Below are 17448 nucleotides of genomic sequence, written 5' to 3'. Positions count from 1 at the left end.
AGGCACATAGTGATTCGGATCTTACTTTAAACTGTACGTCCAGTCCTGATTATTCTTTCTGTGCATAAAGTGGACTTAAAACAACAAATCAAAATCTAACATTGTGTGGTGGTTTTGAATCTCAGTCATTTATGTGATGTTTGTGCATTTGTTATCATCAGTACAGTGTCTCTCCGATGGCGCAGTGGAGGCGTCGTCCGTCGCATTATAATCAAGGGGCCCCGGTGGGGGCACATAGTGGTTTGGATCACACTTTAGTGTAGGTCCAGTCCCGATTTGCCTTACTGTGCGGACTTAAAACACCAAATCAATCATTAGTACAGCTGATACCTTTCTGATTCACACCTATACTAATAATGCTTGCCATTTGTAACAATTAAAAGTTTTTTAAATTATTGATCAATATTGGTGTGTATGTATTCCACTTTAATTACCTGCATCAAGTTACTAGAGTAAAGGTCCCCCTGCAATGAAGGCACATTTAGGGGATGTGCAGGTAGGGCACCACAGAATCTTGATCTCGGCCATTTTGGAGGTGAAGTGATCAGCACAACGACCGCATTTTCTCTCTGGATTGCCCCCAGGTACTCATTGACTTGAGGCTGGGTGAGCCCTGGAGCCGCTTTATGTGGGGACAAGTCCTGAAAAATTCCGACATTAGATAACTCATGCCGGGAATCGAACCTGGGTCTCCCACATACCAGTCAGAGACCCTACCGACTAGACAACTACAGCTCTAATTTCCACCGTACCAATCAGATACACCGACAATGTAACGAACACGTGCAGCGCGGATGCTGACTTGACTCCAACTTACTAGTAAACAAACAGGGGGTGCGTTATGAAGCGCGATGTTTTCCAACCACTCCCTCGGTTAATCGCAAGTCTACTGTATTTGCAATACTGGGGCAAAATAAACTTCAAATTTTGCATAATTGCAGAATAATTAGACTAAGTGAAAGTGTTGTGCGGCATTTTTGCAGACCCTGTAAAATACCGACACTGAAAGAGTATCGACTGATATTGGTGGATAAATTGCTACTGATACTTTGCAACACTGGTATTGGGGTAGTGATTCCATCAGAATAAACTTGTAGTCCAGAAGAGAAAACCCAGAATGTCTTTCCTTTCAATCACTTTGTTAGTCTACGTGATACAGATTGTAGTTATGCATTAATGAAGCACAGATTTTCCACATGAACGTGTGAGAAATGGAAGATTTTACATGTAAGGAAAATTATTTCTGCTTAATGCAATTTCATTTATAAGTGAGGGTATCATTTGCTACTAAAGTAATTTTTAGAGATAATATCCTTATGTACTTTCTAACTTTGAGTGTTTCTTTAATATATACTTGCTTAACAATTGAAGTCTTTCTCGATACTGATCCATCATTTTTGTGGTGGATCGTTCATTCACTTTAAATCCTTGCCAGATATTAAAAATAAAAATGGCAAAAATGTGTTTTTGCAGACAGCGAGTTTGTATTGTTCTCCCGTCTGCCACATCTCTGCCACACATATACTTCTTTAAATTACTTGAAAGGTGGGCTTTCCCGACTCTCTTTCGTATATGAAGTGCTTAGAAGCTTACGATAATGTCATGTTCATTGCAGTTGCTTCTTAAGACTCCTGTTTCTCTCATTTACAGAAGACACGTTATCGTAGGACTAAAAGACCTAGATTCTTGACTCTGACAGAGGATTCACGTTTACACCAAGTTAGTGTCACACGTGTTTGTTTTCCTTGTAGGTAGTGGGTGTTGTGAATGTTGGTGTTTCCTCATTTGTCATCATGTAGATTTTGGGATTGTCATGTTTTTTTAACAGATTGTTCTTGTGTAGTTTTTGTGGCATCACAGATGGCTCTTGCAGGAAATTTTCAGGTACAGTTTTTTTTAATCTCCCTGTTTATTTATCAGTGGCTGTAAACAAAAAATTAAATAATTTGCTCTGAATGAGGGACAGAATTACATGTAAAATATATTGGGGATATTAACTTTTTAAAAAGCGAGGGATATTGGCTTTGATATCTGATGGGAGCATATTTCACTGATTCAGAAACCCCAATTCCCACTTTTCAATCATAGGTCTAGTTCTAATCGGCCTTTCTCAGCAAAAAATTATTGTGGTTTAATCAATTGGTATGGGTAAATATTGTGATTTTGAAGACTTATTATGCTTCAATGTCTCCCCGATGGTGCAGTGGTAGCATCTTCGCCTTTTGTAATCAAGGTGTCCCAGGTTTGATACCCGGTGGAGACACGTAGTGGTTCAGATCCCACTTTAAACTGTAGGTCCAGTCCCAATGAGCCTTACTGTGCATAAAGTGGACTTTAAACACCAACTCGATCGATATTATGCTTTCTTGGTTGCACATGTTAAATGGTCAACTGTTGATCTTGCCACCAACGTTTGAGTCCCAGCAATATATGCAATATAAAATAATAATAATAAGATAGAAATACAGCTACGATTGAGAGGTTAGCAAATTCAGGTCTGATTTACGTATGGATGCTTTTGACAGCTATCACCATGTAACAGTTTGCATATTTGTATGACTAGAAACAATTTTAGGCAATGGCCGAAGGTTCATGAGAGGAGATAAAGCTCCACATATTCATGACCTTGGCTGTACTCTACTGAGTGTGACAACGTTAATGCAGTAGAACTACCATGCCTGAGTTATGAGTCTAAGATTTGGGGCATTATATAATTACAGTGGCGAAGAGGCTAGTATCAAATTCATCAGATGGGTAGCAATTATGATTAGAGATTTAAGGAACAATTGTGGATTAGTGGTTGTGGGAACAATTCAGGATTGGAGATTTGGGGAACACTCGTGAATTGGAGATTCGGGGAACAATTGTGGATTGGAGATTCAGGAAATAGTCGTGGATTACAGGTTGGGTGAACAATCGTGGATTGGAGATTTGGGGAACAATCGTGGATTGGAGATTTGGGGAACAATCGTGGATTGGAGATTCGGGGAACAATTGTGGATTGGAGATTCGGGGAACAATTGTGGATTGGAGATTCGGGGAACAATTGTGGATTAGGGATTCAGGGAACAGTCCAGGATTAGAGATGCAGGGAACAATCACAGATTAGAGATTCGAATAATTAAGTTCCATGTCCCATTTGACAATTTTCTATTCCTCTTTGCTTCAGTAGAGAGCCATAGGGAAGTTTTTGTACTGTAGAATTTTGAAAATGATGTTTCTTCTTTGTGTGCAATGTAAACACCCCAAACGACAGTAGCATGTGACACGTGACATTTTTTTTGTTTGACTTGTGACTTCCTACTGTAGCCTGCTAAATAATGTATTTCTTGTCCTTTCGCTGCTGTTTTCATGCCCATCCTTTTAACTAGCAAGCCTTGCTGTACAGGCTCAACTCCAACTGACTCCTATTTTTGTGCCCTCTACTCCAGGCTCGATTAGTAGCTACGCTGGAATAGTGAAGGGCCATTCGCCAGGCTACATGTCAGGTACTGGTATGTTGGGAACGGACAATGAGTCTTGTTCCCCTACACTCAGAATAGAAGGTAACGCTTAGTCCTGGCTGTGCACAGCTATGTGGAACCTATGAGGGTGCATGACGGTGTAATAAAGTGTGTATGTGTGTCAATCTTGGTAACTGAAATGGTTTAATGGTACAGTCTTTTTTTTTTAAGAGATCATAGAAAAAAAATTTCCGATATTGTCTCGTACCTGTCATTGTTTAATGAACTTGAAACGTTGTTAGTTTATGGATGTGGGGAGCAATTGAGTTGGTGAGAAAGCGATGTGTTAGTAGTAAAATCAATGCTTGAAGGGAAGGGGGATGATATCCCCCAACTAGCAAATTTGTCACGAAGCATCCCCCAGCTGTCTCATTCTCACTATGTTAAACCATAAGAGCATTCCCCAGCTAAGAATTTCCACTTCAAGCACTGAGGAACACCATATTATATTTATCTTCGTTTGGAATGTTTATACCCAAGCGTGGCATTGGAAAAATTCACAGTTACTAAAATGACTGCCTTGTACTCTTTGAAACTGGTTTACAAAATATGGTTGGACACCTTTAGGCATGTGAGCCCCAGTGCCATCTCCTTGCAATTCAGGGAACTAATTCAAGTTAGAATTTTTTTATGGACTTTATAAACTTGCATGATCATCCTTTGCCATTTCCTGCCTCTGGCTGGCTCGCATAGAGATTCAAATTGTGTAAATCTTGGAGAGTTGACATGTGTTGGTTTGGTTGTTCTGTCTTGGAGCATGGTATGGGATGCTGAAGATCCAGGTTCGATCCCTGGTTGAACAACAATTTTCACACAACTGTTCAGCAAAGTTATAAGAAGATTTAATTAACTCTGATAAACTTACTTTTCATATTCCCGCGTAAATTTCTTTTGCGATCGATTTCGCCACCCGTCTGGTGGCTTCGTCAGGCATGTACTGTCTTGCTGCGGGCAGCGTGGTTCCTTCTTCTTCCACTTGTGCTCGTGGCGGCGCTAGTTGATGCAGTCCTTTCACTTTCTGCTAACCTCAACACTAACACCGGGGCCCTCAATAAAACCTGGCTTCCTGCTATCAGAAATATGTGCACCCACCCAACCTGCTCCTTCCCCACGACAAGAAACCAAGCATGGACCTCAAGCTTTAGCAAAAAGCCTGCCTGCAGTTGCAAACAAGTGTTGCTCCATGAAAGCAGACAAAGAGAGCGGGAACCGCCGCTTACAGCGCCAAAACCCCATTGCGCGGTAAAAGAAGGAAGCGCTACGCCACACGGGAATGGCAGAAAGAGAAAGTACTGCGTCAACTAGCGCCGCCACGAGCACAAGCGGAAGAAGAAGGAACCATGCCGCCTGCAGCAAGACAGTACACGCCTGACGAAGCCACCAGACGGGTGGTCAAATCGATCGCGAAAGACATGTAAGTGGAAAAATTAAAAGTAAGTTTATCTCCGCGTAAACCGCCAAACAGATATCTTTAGATACAATGAGAAGATTTAATGTTTGTAAACGATAGAATGGAAATAGAATTTCCATGCATATAATCCTGAAAATTGTAGAAAAAATAACTCGCAAGGTTAGCAAAATGGGTGAAATTAGCTAGATCACCAAGACTTGGTGTTTTTCTCCAAATATCGTCCTCAGATTTGCAACCAGGAGGGTGGGATGCAAAACACCAGCCCTCATTATCTCCCTGAAAATACTATGTTGCTTACACCTACTGTATCCTAACAGGATGCAAATATCATCACCCTTTGTCCTGGTTCAACAGTTTCATTGTCATACTGAAAAGTGTTGTTGCCCGTTACAGACTGCACCATTAAATCTCCAGTTGCCAAGTGAGAGGAGTGGTTATTTTGTATATTTGTTAACTAAAGAGTGTGTATCATATTTAATATGTTGTTATTGCTGTATATAGTAATTAATAATGAGAAAGGAGAACAAAATAAGGAGAAGAAGAGTTAGCTGTGAAGTTATTGCTTTGATTTTGATTTGTTAGTCGTACCTCATCACAGTCTGGTAGTCCTGCTCAGAAAACTGTAAGTAGCATGTCCTATTTCATTTCGTGCATAGAAACATTTCTAAAATACAAAAACATTGGGTGGAATGCGTCACTGTCTTGTGGCAACTTTCGTTGGGATAAATTAGGGTGTTTTCAGAGTGAAGTTTTTTATGTCAGTGATTGGTTTGCTTTATTTTACTTCGCTTCTTGTGCCATTTTTGGCTAATTTGCAAAGATTGGGATGAGTGATGGTATGATGAAATTGATGAATGGACACTCGCAAACATTCATGCCCAGGCTGGGATTCGAACCTGGGGCTATAGGCCCTCCCATAATTTTCAGAATATCAAAATTTTTACATGAAAGTAGTAAAAAACTCAAGGGGTGGAACCAAAGTGGTAAGTGCAAACCCACCTTATAAATGATTACAATTTTTTCTTTGAACAACTTTTAAAACTAAGGTTAAAAATGGTAATTACGAAAAATTTTATAGTGTATAATGCTCACCCCCTAGAAAACAGCTACATAATGCCCACCTTTACAGTTCGAGCCTTTTTCTTTAAAAAATTCCTGTGTTCACTAGCATCCAAAAATACAAACTGTTTCAGTATAAAATCTCGCACCATGTGCTAGCAGAGTAAGCAATAAAATAAATTAATTTCCTCAAATATTTTCAGTTTTAGTTCATAGAAATCTGAACCCTAGTCGTTACTTTACAATCATGGGGCTCTCCAATGTTAGTGCTATGTGCTATGATAGATGTCTTAGGTTTGACTTTTCAGCATGGTATGGTTTTTTATTATTTTCTCGCTCACCTATTCATAATTGTCACAATTAGTCCAAGAACTAAAAAATCAATTTAAAATAATTGCTTGATATAACCCAAGTGTCAAGATTGATTTCCGATTACGATCTTTTACGAAACTACCAAAAATTTAAAGAATCAATCATGAATACTCTCCTGGCCAATTATACTTCTGCATGATCAGTATGTGTTGCATTACTTTGTGCACCTCTTGCTAAATATATATAGCACATTTTTCAGGGTGTTTTAAAAGTCACGTAACCATAACGTTGAGTGCTTATGAAAAACATAAAAGATATTCACATCACATTTTCTGCATCATAGCTTCATCCCTTGATTTTACAATACTTTTGATTGCCAGCTTATTCTATACAAGAAATTCTAGAATTTGATTCATGGCTCAAGTCAGAGGGACTTTCCCCCCCCCTGGGAGAAAGAAATTATCGTAGAATCATAATTCAAATTGTGCCACACTGATCAAGAATTTTGTCATCAGAATCATGAAACATGTGCCCAAGTACTGACCATAAAAAAATTATGATTTTCCCTTAAATTTTATTTTATACTAAATTTAGTTGGACCCCGCAACACTACCAGATTATGCCACTGAGCAAGATGTGTTCTCATGAGATCAACTGCAACTAAAAATCCTGTACAAAAGTTCTATTTTTTATGTCGAATTTGATTTCTAATATTATTGTGTAATTTTATGGCAGGTGCTTGAGTACATGTTCCTTCCATCTGATGACAAAATTTTGAACTTTTAGTGTTGTTCACAAAAATATAACTTTTCCAATGTTTGCACAAAATCATTATTTCCAAATTAATTAAGCACTGCACACAACGTATATTGTTCACAAACTACAGATCATAATTGCACCAGTCACAAACTTTGGTTCTCCTGCGGTAATTCCTTATCCCTTTTCCTTCCGCAAAATTGCCATTGTGGAGAAAAATTGACTGACTTGAGCCATTCATTTCTACAATTCCCTACGTTGAATAAACTAGCAAGGAAATATATTTTAAAATGTGTCCACAGATAAAGTTTTATACTGCAGAAAACCTGATGTGAATCTATCTCATAGTTTTCATGTTATAAGCACTCAAAACGAAGGTTGTGTGGCTTTTGAAACACTATATGATGAGCATAAACACTAATTCTTATGCTTTGACATCTGCACAAAGCACATGTTTTTTTGCTTAACAAAATTTGGTAAATAACTTCACCAGTATCACTATTTTTCTTCTTGTTTTGTGACTAGTATTTCTGCATTGCAGTGTGTTAAAAAAAGAAACATTACACTATGTTTATTCTTAAGTTTATTTGGCTTTTGTTGTAACTGTCTAATTTTTATGTAAAATGTAGTTGAAAGCTACTTACAACTATGACTAATTGGTTGATATTTGAATAATTTGTGACAAATTGATGCAGTTACTTGTTCTTATTACTCATACATTTCTGCAGACAATTCAAAACAACAGCCTAACTGCTGATTTGACAAAGTATAGGCAGTTGTAGTGGGAAGGAATGCAGTAAGTATGTGAACTTAAAATATTTAATATTTAAAGCTGGTGATAAGTTATCTTTTTATGTGGATAAATATCTAAGCCTTTGCATGCAGTTTGTTTATATTCTGAGCATGTAATGCTTCTGAATATTATTTATCTTCTGTGACACAGGAGAAGTAGTATTTTTAGACATTCATTAAACATAAAAATGGCTGTCAACCAAGAAGCGTGTGAGGTAAGTGTTGGTCTTTATTTTTAGACTGTATTTTGTAAATTTCATGAATATTGTGGTAATTGATGAAAAATAAGAAAGTTTCTTATTCAGTTCATTTTACATTGAATGCAAGTCTGAGAATAATGGTTAAATTTATAATGTTCATTTGAGCACTGATGGTGATAAATATAAGTACGTTTCAGCAATGTAAGTCGTAAAAACTTGTCTTTAATATGTGTAATATATGGCCCTTTGTTTCAGTTATTGTGGTAAATTAATTCACTTGCTTTATAACTTGTGTGCATAGTTTTTTCATAACTTTTATGGTTACTTTTGTGTGTTCTACACTTGTGCTTTTTTAAAAATTTACATGCACCGAACTATTCTACATTTGATTACTTTTACCTGTATTTCAAATTTAGATACAATTTATTTCTGCTTCGTGTGAAACTAACACACTGTATTTGCACCAAGAGTAGATTTTGGAGTTATTTGACACCTACAGTTTAGTTTTTGAGAGTTAAAAAAAATTGATGAATACTTATTTATAAACTCCCATGTATTCCTTATGGACAAACAATCAAATTAAAGTATCGACTTTTCCAAACACAAGCAAAATCTTCAACCTGTCCTGTTCCCGTTGATGTGTTTTTCTGCACTATTGAAAGTTTGATATTCCCAAGAGGATAAGTAAAATAATACTCCCATAAGTGAAATGCTAAGTTTTCTACCATCCAGCTCGCAGCGGGGGAGGAGCAGTATCATGGAAACTGTACCTTGTGTCCTTAAGAGGAACACTGTCTAGCACAGCATTAGCAGAAAGGTTCCTGTGAAGCAAACAAAAATCCAACAAATAGCTGCCAAACCTTGTCCTCCATTCTTCACCCCTATTTATTGTGATGGGAAAAGAACGGTGCTGTACTTTTTGTGTCAGTCAGTCAGTCAGTCTGTCTGTTTCTTGTGACACAACATGACAGAATTTGGTATGATGTTTGAAGACAGTATGCTCATTCTCCAGTTGTATGCCAGAATGCTAAACTGCCATTCTGTATAACCACTATTATATGCAGACTTCTGAAAATTAGGTCTGCCTGATTTATGGTTCAAGCATAATTTAATATTTTTGAGTTTAGTTTTCTCTACTAAACTCTATAAGAAAACTGATGCAGATTTTTGCACTTAAAATTTGAAGCTTTACAGTGATATTCATGAAATATACACAAGTGCCTGAAGAATGTAAAAACGAAGCTCCACTTGTGTCTATATTAGCTGATACTGACAGCGTACCATTTAATTTATCCCACCTCTAAATTACACAGAATATTCAGTGAATAGAAATTTCAAAAAGAAGAAATGAGATATTTGATAGCGCCAGATACCCATAAGTTTCATCTTATTATTTGTGTTTCTACATAGTTTTGAATTGTTGGTTTCATTTCTGTTTGTTATGCATGACACCATAGAATAGAGAATGCATGCAGACTGTTCATGTTGCTCATTGTAAGGGGTTCAGGTAAGGTTTAATTCTTTATTGGTACATTAACTCTCGTAACGAGGAAATAACTGTCACATTGAGGTGAAACATAGCTGTGCATAAGTGGAAAGTAGTTATTTGATATTTTATCCAACGTAAAATCTAAAAACCTAAGAAGTGCTTTCTACCTGCGAGTCTTTTTATGATTCCTTGTGCCTCAGCTTGTTGGCTGTACGTGGTAAGTTTTCAAAAACATTTTACATTGGCAAGGCTTATATGTAGTTTTAAGTTACAGTAGAAGTAAAACTTAATAAGGAAGTTTCTTTTCTTGTATCTATTTAATGTTTAATATTTGTGAAAATTCAATATATTTTATTTAAAATAGGAAATGTACTTTTTAGTTTTCTTACAATTCAGAGAGGACAGTGATAAATTCACTTTTGAAAATAGTTAACTACTAAGATTATGTGTAGTATAGCACAATGCAGCTCTAACAAATGGTAGTGTTAAATGTTTAAAATGTTCTTTGTACAGTCACGGACACTTCTGGGTTGTAATGGCCTAATTTACTTTCAGTGGAATTGGTACAACACAGAAGTGTCCACGACTGTACAATACAACTTACTCTTGTGGTTCCAGGGCCGTAGTAGTAATGTTGTTGCCTTGTAATCAAGGTGTCCCAGGTTCGATACCCGGTGGAGGCACATAGTGGTTTCAATCCCAGTTTAAACTGTAGGTTCAGTCCTGATTAGCCTATCTGCAAAAAGTGTGCTTGTGGTTCAAACTCTTGTGGTACATATGGCCTCCTTGATGGCGTAGTGGTAACATCGTCGTCTTGTAATCAAGAGGTCAACTACGTGGAGTCGCATGGCACAGTGATTCAGGTACCACTTTAAACTGTAAGTCCAGTCCCAATTAGCCTTAAGAAAACAATTTAACAATTCTTGTGGTTATTTGTCAAGAAACCTATCTTATAATCAAAACTTTGACAAGCGATTTTATAGGTTTGAAGTCCACTTTATGTAACTCGAATTGATCTAAAGAAGTACAACTCAGCCAAGATGAGAAAAATCCTCTGGTTCTGTTATCAAATTTCCAACCCTAAGTGAGTGACGGGAGCATGTGTTCTGCAATCAGCTACTTGCATTGCCAAAATATGCAGCATCCTTCAACACATAATCACCACATTATAATTCTGCATGAACATACATGAAATAAATAATGTAAAGTTGCAATTCTACATTCTCTCAAACTATTGCACTACACATTTGTATGGAGCTGCAAATGCTTATTAACATATTTACAATAGGATAGTGTAATTTTTACATTTAAGCTCTTACTGAATTTAGCTGTTGATTGTTATTCTGTGTAGATTGAGTGCTTGTTAGATTTATGTTTTGAATGTTATTTAGAAAAATTGTTTTTATGGTTAGTATACATGACAGTAGAATTCTTTCAGTGTCAAATAATGCTTAAGAAGAAATTGAAAGTTAAAAAATATTTCAGGATACCATATAAATACTGAAGTGACACAACAAACTGCATATGCAAATTATGGCTTGCGCGTCACCTCAGTCTGTTGGTCAAGCACTTGCAGTGAATGCTTTCTTACAGACTAGAGATGCTCTTATTTCTTTGAGCTGAAAGCTGATGACATAGGATTGCAAAAAAAGACTGCACAATTTGGGTTCCATGTTCACAACAGTTGGAGGGTGGGGGGAGGGAGTGGGGCAAGTTAGTACATAACACTAAAGTTTCCAGACAAATCAATAACTTTTCAGTGTTAAAAGTAAGAGGATCATTGGCATGTGTGCGAGAACAGTTGAAGATATAGCTCGTTCCTGACCCGATACCACTTTGAACCAATTTCGATGCTTCAAAATTGTAATGATTAAAAGTTGTTCAAAATATATATTAATATTAATGTGTAAGTATTCAACTCTAATTATAATTATACGAGGGTTACAGCAAAAGTCATGGCAACTATTTTTTTTCCACGATAATGCGGGTCAGACAAGAAATTGTAAAATATACAATTTGAAGGTCACGATATATGCTAATGCTTAATGTATGAATTTTGAACAACATAGAGATCTCTATTAGGATAGAGAAAAATACAAAATAAGAAACATCAAATGTCGTCCTGAACGTTGCATGTTGGCAGTTGCTTCTCTTCCATGCCCGAAAGCTGCTGCCCACTTCGCAACAGTTTGGTATGGTAGAGCATCATTTCATAAACCTTCAACAAGCTCAGTGTGATATTGACTTGCATTCCTTCACATAAGAACACTGTTCACACTGGGTCACATTCATCCTGCATGACTGTTAAACATGCACTGACTTCCCACTTTCCTCAGTTCAATGTCTTGGCAGCCACTGCCATCTAGTGGTGTCACAATACATTGCCTGGCCCACATTATCGTGGAAAAAAATGGTTGCCATGACTTTTGCTGTAAACCTCGTATATATCAATTTACCAAGATTTTTTTGCCTTAAAATATTCCAGAATGTAAAATTCCTTTTTATCACAAAATTCAGTTTTTCACACAAAACTGGTGCAAAATTAAAAGAAACATCGAATTTTGCACAATTTGCTTGATAGACTCTGCAAAAGTGTCGCATGGCATTTTTGAGGACTCCGTGAAAGACCGACAGGCATCGGCATATAAATTCCAACGGATACTTTCTGATGCATGGGCATCGGTATCGGCTCGACTCCAACGAACGCACATAGGGGGTGTTGGGATAGGGCTCCACACATTCTTGATCTCTGCCATTGTGGATGTGATGTGATCATGCTTCAGCTTTTATTATTATTATACCTCCAGGATTATCCCTAGATCTGGGGTGAACCCCAAAGTTTGTAGACATTAATGGAAAACGAAAAGTCAGAAAACTTTTAGGCTTGCCAAATTGATTAGCATACCCACTAATGCAAAATACAAAAGTCAGTGGCACGTGTGTCTCGATGACTGAAATCAGTCTGTGTACTAATGGTTATTCAGACACAGACTTTCAAATCTAGGTCCAAATACACACAAAATTTCTTCTTAAACGATGTATAGTCATTGTGTTGTATTTGTTCATTAAATTGGCTTTAGTAACTAATTCAGTTTGAAAACTAGTTGTAGTTATTTTGTGTATTCTGTGCCTGGAAAACATTAATTTTTTTTTTGTTTTTCACTTCCACCAGACTCTGAGAAGTTCCACGAGATGGCAGCAGCAGCAGAATCTCCCCCAAAGAGTGCTTTTCGTCTTGACGATGACAGTGAATTCCCCCCTGTTACTCAAAAGACAGAATGAGATGAACGGCTGTTCCTCATGATAACAACAATGGTGTATACCTGGCTATGAAGTAACTTATCAAAGAAGAATTTAGTCTGTGTGAAACAATCATTGAAAAAAAGAGTATTTTAAAAAAATATCAAAAAGACAAAAGTGCAAAAAAAAATTAAGGAATGTCAAGCTATTGATTAGCTTGAAAAATTGTGTGCAGACTGGTCAGTGAATGTGCAAAACGTTGCAGAAAGTCAGAGAATTGTATATAATTATCAGGAATGGGTGAGAAAATTGAATACAAGTGTTCTGACAAGTTATTTTTTGTGGGATTGTGAAAAAAGTGCTTTTAAAAAGTACAATAAAAGTGGCAAAAAAAAGGTGATAATTCAGTGTGTATTCACTGATAAGATACACTGTATATATTACACACTGTGTTTTCATCATCCAAAGTAAAATTATAATAAGCTACCTTATTTTACAAAACAGCAGCATTTGCAGAAAAAAAAATTATTGTTGCTACTTGTGCTTGTCATGTTTTTAATTGTAATCTTATAGATTGTATGGAAGACCCTTGCGAGTCTAAAAAAAATTACACAAAAATGTGTTTCATGCGAAAACAAAAACCTTTTAAAAAATACAGCTATTCTTACAACCATATATGTAATACTCTTATGAAAATGTGCACTTGTAGAAGACTCGATGTTGTGTTTCTCGCAACATTGTGTGGTGTCAAAACTTCTGGCTGAAAGTTGTATGTTTCAACATGTCATTGTTTAAAAGTGTTTTTTATATAATGGCTTTAAAGTGAGAATATGTATATATGGAGTGAAAAAAAAATAGTAAACAGCTTGTGTATGAAGTTTTGTGCAGTGTAGCGTATTACATTATTGTAATTAATTGTAAAATATATTTTGTGTACATGTCCAAGGAAAAAAAAAAGATGACTCCAAATTTCTGTACTGGAGTTAATTTTGTTTGTAATATATTGTAGATATAATTTTACATTCTAATGCTTTTGCGTTGTTGATGAGAAAGATTGTGGAATTTGGTGTTAACAGTGACAAAAAGTTACCAGATTCCAAATTGGCAGATTGATTCTGTTGATATCGGAGACGAGATGGTGTTTCTTTGAATAAATTTTTTTGACTCTCATTCCAACAAACCGACAGTTTTTTCTGTAAAGAGGAAAATGGTAAGACCCTTGTTGTACTGTAAGGATTTGATATACCGTCCCGTGGAATATGCACAGTGTACTACAGAAAAACAATCTTCAAAAGTGTTTTCTTTTGAATACAGGGACAGCACCAGACCAAGCACACACCTATCGGTCTCTGCAAAGATCTGCGTTTGTTTATCTATCCTTGATCAGACTTCTTAGTTCTAAAGGTGGTGAGAATTTGTTACCTTCTGTGTGGATGAAAACATATTTTATCACTTATCTCGTGTTGGGTCTTCTTATACACATGGTATAATGCTACAAGATCCAAATAACAGGCTTCAATGACAGTTTATATTTTAATCTTCTCCTATTCAAAAACACTTTTACATGCAATCAACAAACTTACAATTTGTTGCATCCATGGTCATGTCTACAAAAACAATATTGTAGATCACATTTTTTAAGAGTTGTGCATAAAGGTTAGTAGTTAACCACGTGCTCTTACAATTGCATAATACAGTTGAAATTCTAGTAGCTACTGGCATGGTTGTTGCACAGTAAACAGTTAACTAACAACAGTAACTAATCACTCCTCTAAGTTGACCTCAATGGTGGAGTGGTTATCACAGCATGCTACGACAACAGGAGGCCAGGTTTGAATCCCGTTATGGGTGTCACTTCATCAATTTCATCACTCATTCTCATCTTTGCAATTAGCCAAAAGTGGCAAAAAGATGAAGTAAAAAACCCAAATCGATAATCACTCCTAACCTATAGAGTCTATTCATAATTGGGAAAAGAGACACGCGGTAGTATATAAATACGAGAAACTAGTACTCACTTTATCCATGAAGCTGTGTTTTCTTTTTCGATTTTGGCACAGCAAGTTCCAACGAGGATGGTGGCAGTGGCCACTGAAATTAATCGAAAAAGAAAAAACAGCTTCGCAGATAAAAGTGAGTACTAGTTTCTCGTATTTATAGTCTAGTTCATAGAACTGGAACATGCCATGGAAAGCAATAATATGAAGTCGAAAACTTCAATATGGATAAAACATTAAAATGCTGAACAAGACAAAATTTATTGTATAAAAAATATACACTAAAAACGTAACATTTCCACCCTATAACACGTCTTCTTCAGACGAAGATACAAAATAACTTTTTTTTTTTTAAATAAAATATGGGACCATGAAACATAATTTTGCCATCATTTTAAAGTTTATAAATACAGAGAAACTAGTACTTATTTTATCTGCAAAACTGTTTTGCTTTGTTCTATTAATTTCAGTGGCCACTGCCACCATCCTCGTTGGAACATGTACTGTTGCTTGGCATGCTTCTATTGTTCGTAGTTCTCAGTCTGCCACTAGGTGTGCTGTTGTCAACTGTTCGCCTGCTATTTCCCTGCGTTACCTGCTGTAGTAGGGGAAGCCAAGTGTGGTGTGCCTGTCCGCCATCGATGTTTAGCTCATGTGGGAAGTGCATTATGGCATGTGTTTCCTTTATTTTGGTGTCTACGAGTGTGTGGGCGGCGTGCTTGACCTGTACCTTTTGGATTTTATGGCTATTGTATTTGCACATGCCATAATGCACTTCCCACATGAGCTAAACATCGATGGCGGACAGGCACACCAAACTTGGATTCCCCTACTACAGCAGTTAACGCCGGGAAATAGCAGACTAACAGTTGACAACAGCACACCTAGTGGCAGACTGAGAACTACGAACAACAGAAGCACGCCAAGCAACAGTACAACAAGTTCCAACGAGGATGGTGGCAGTGGCCACTGAAATTGATAGAACAAAGAAAAAACAGTTTTGCAGATAAAATAAGTACTAATTTCTCTGTATTTATCTACTACTGCGTGTCTCATTTCCCAAGTATGAATTAAAGTTTATAGTTATATAAAGGGGAAAAGAAGCATATATCACTAAATTAAGTGGATCATATGCTGTCGTGATGATGACAGATGTTGGCTAGACTGTTGTCACAGTTTTTTTAATAAGCTATATAATAATAATAATAATCCGTCGCGCAACAGCCCATGAAGGGCCTAGGCGTACCTACCGACTGCCGGTCTCCCTCCCACGCTTTCCTTCGTCACCTCTAAGCGTGGAGATCTTCAACCAGTATTGGAATAGTCGGGGGGTCAGCCCGACGTATCCCCAGCTGTTATAGTAGGTTTCCGTGACCGGATTACGCTTACTCATTCGAAGCTCCCCAATTTCCTCACGATGGTGGGTTGCCACCGGCCCTATACGTAGGCCGAATAAATTCCGACTAGAGCCGGATTCGAACCTACGCCGTCCCGCAGCGAACGATCTCAAGACGAGTGAACGCCTTAACTCGCCCGGCTACGGAGGAGGACTAATAAGCTATATACCAAAATAAAATGGACAGTCAGTGTTTTAAGTAGTGCCATCAACCACACTAGCTGTTTCATGCACAACTGATGTCCAATTGTAATTTAGATTGTGTTAAGTTGGTTGCGAATGCGATAAAGAGAACTGCACGCTGTAAAAATAATTGTCCAGAAGTTCTAATCTACATAACACACATAATATTTACTAACTAATCTTTTGCCAGGCACTTTATTGCATTAAAGGATGGCCAGACATATAGTATTGTACCATGTGGCAGTAATATTCACATAATTTCTTCAAAACGGCTCTTGTTGCTTTTTAGAGCACAGGTTTTTCAAATGTGCTGACATGTATTAACGAAAATCATAGGATGAGAATGAGTTCCTGTTCACTTTATTTGAGGGAGTTCACAGCTTTCTGGCCTCCCAATGGCATAAAATGGACTTTTTAAAAAAAACTTCAAACTTTCATATGAAGTACAATTTTAACATCTAGCTTACTCTTCTTTTCTCTAAAACGTCAACAATTCACTTCTACATCAACACCCTTACCACATCTAGCCCTCACACCATTCTGCATTCCAACTCGCGCTGATGCTTACACCTCCTTATTCTTCATTCTTTTCAAACACAACACAATAGAAAAAATGTAAAATGCAGCACTAGTACAGTAGAATGCACAAGTATTGCCCGGCAAATTGTCCACGACTACTTTCATTACTTTTTGTCTTGTATCATGCACATTTTTTAGGAATGGATTTTTACATTTGTTGGGTCTTTTTTTTCAATTCCTGAAAATCGCATTGCTTAAAACAAAGATAGTAAACATAGTGATGGACAATTTGCTTTGTAATACTTAAGCATCCCACTGTACATATCTATAATTGTGCTAAGTATAGTTGAAAATTGTGTGGTAGTTCATAAAAAAATAATTCAAGTATGAATTACCACACCATGCATCAGTTCTAGTAAAGGGCTATGTAACATAGACACTTGAAATAGAGTACTTTGTGAGAAAATATTATTTTATAATTATATTTTTATGTTTATATTTCACTATGTATTTTCCTTATAATATTTATTATTCTTCCATTGCCATTTCTGTGCCCTTTGGATTCCAGCACCAGAGGCACTTGTCTCTTCT

General features: G+C 36.9%; 1 protein-coding gene across 6 annotated transcripts in view; it reads left to right on the top strand.

Annotated features, from left to right (window-relative positions):
* The window catches only part of Atg18a (Autophagy-related 18a), a 33001-nt gene extending 19065 nt beyond the window's left edge, over positions 1-13936 (top strand). Inside the window, exons 9-10 of one of the 6 annotated variants that reach the window (XR_014440670.1) lie at positions 1651-1719; positions 12695-13936. Coding sequence is in view for 5 of the 6 variants with exons in the window: in XM_083110841.1 (XP_082966967.1) it covers positions 3432-3545; positions 12695-12804 (224 nt within the window). In the remaining variant the exon portion in view is untranslated. Of the gene's footprint in view, positions 1-1650; positions 1720-3431; positions 3546-7769; positions 7838-12694 lie in introns of all 6 variants that reach the window. The other 5 variants (XM_083110845.1, XM_083110843.1, XM_083110842.1 and 2 more) reach the window with 5 other exon arrangements.
* The last annotated feature ends 3512 nt before the right edge of the window (positions 13937-17448 follow it).

This window comes from Lepisma saccharinum, chromosome 24 (assembly GCF_977018435.1).
Source record: "Lepisma saccharinum chromosome 24, izLepSacc3.1, whole genome shotgun sequence".
NCBI lineage: Eukaryota > Metazoa > Arthropoda > Insecta > Zygentoma > Lepismatidae > Lepisma > Lepisma saccharinum.
The sequence above is the reverse complement of the archived record's forward strand: the minus strand, read 5'-3'. Positions and strand labels throughout refer to the sequence as shown.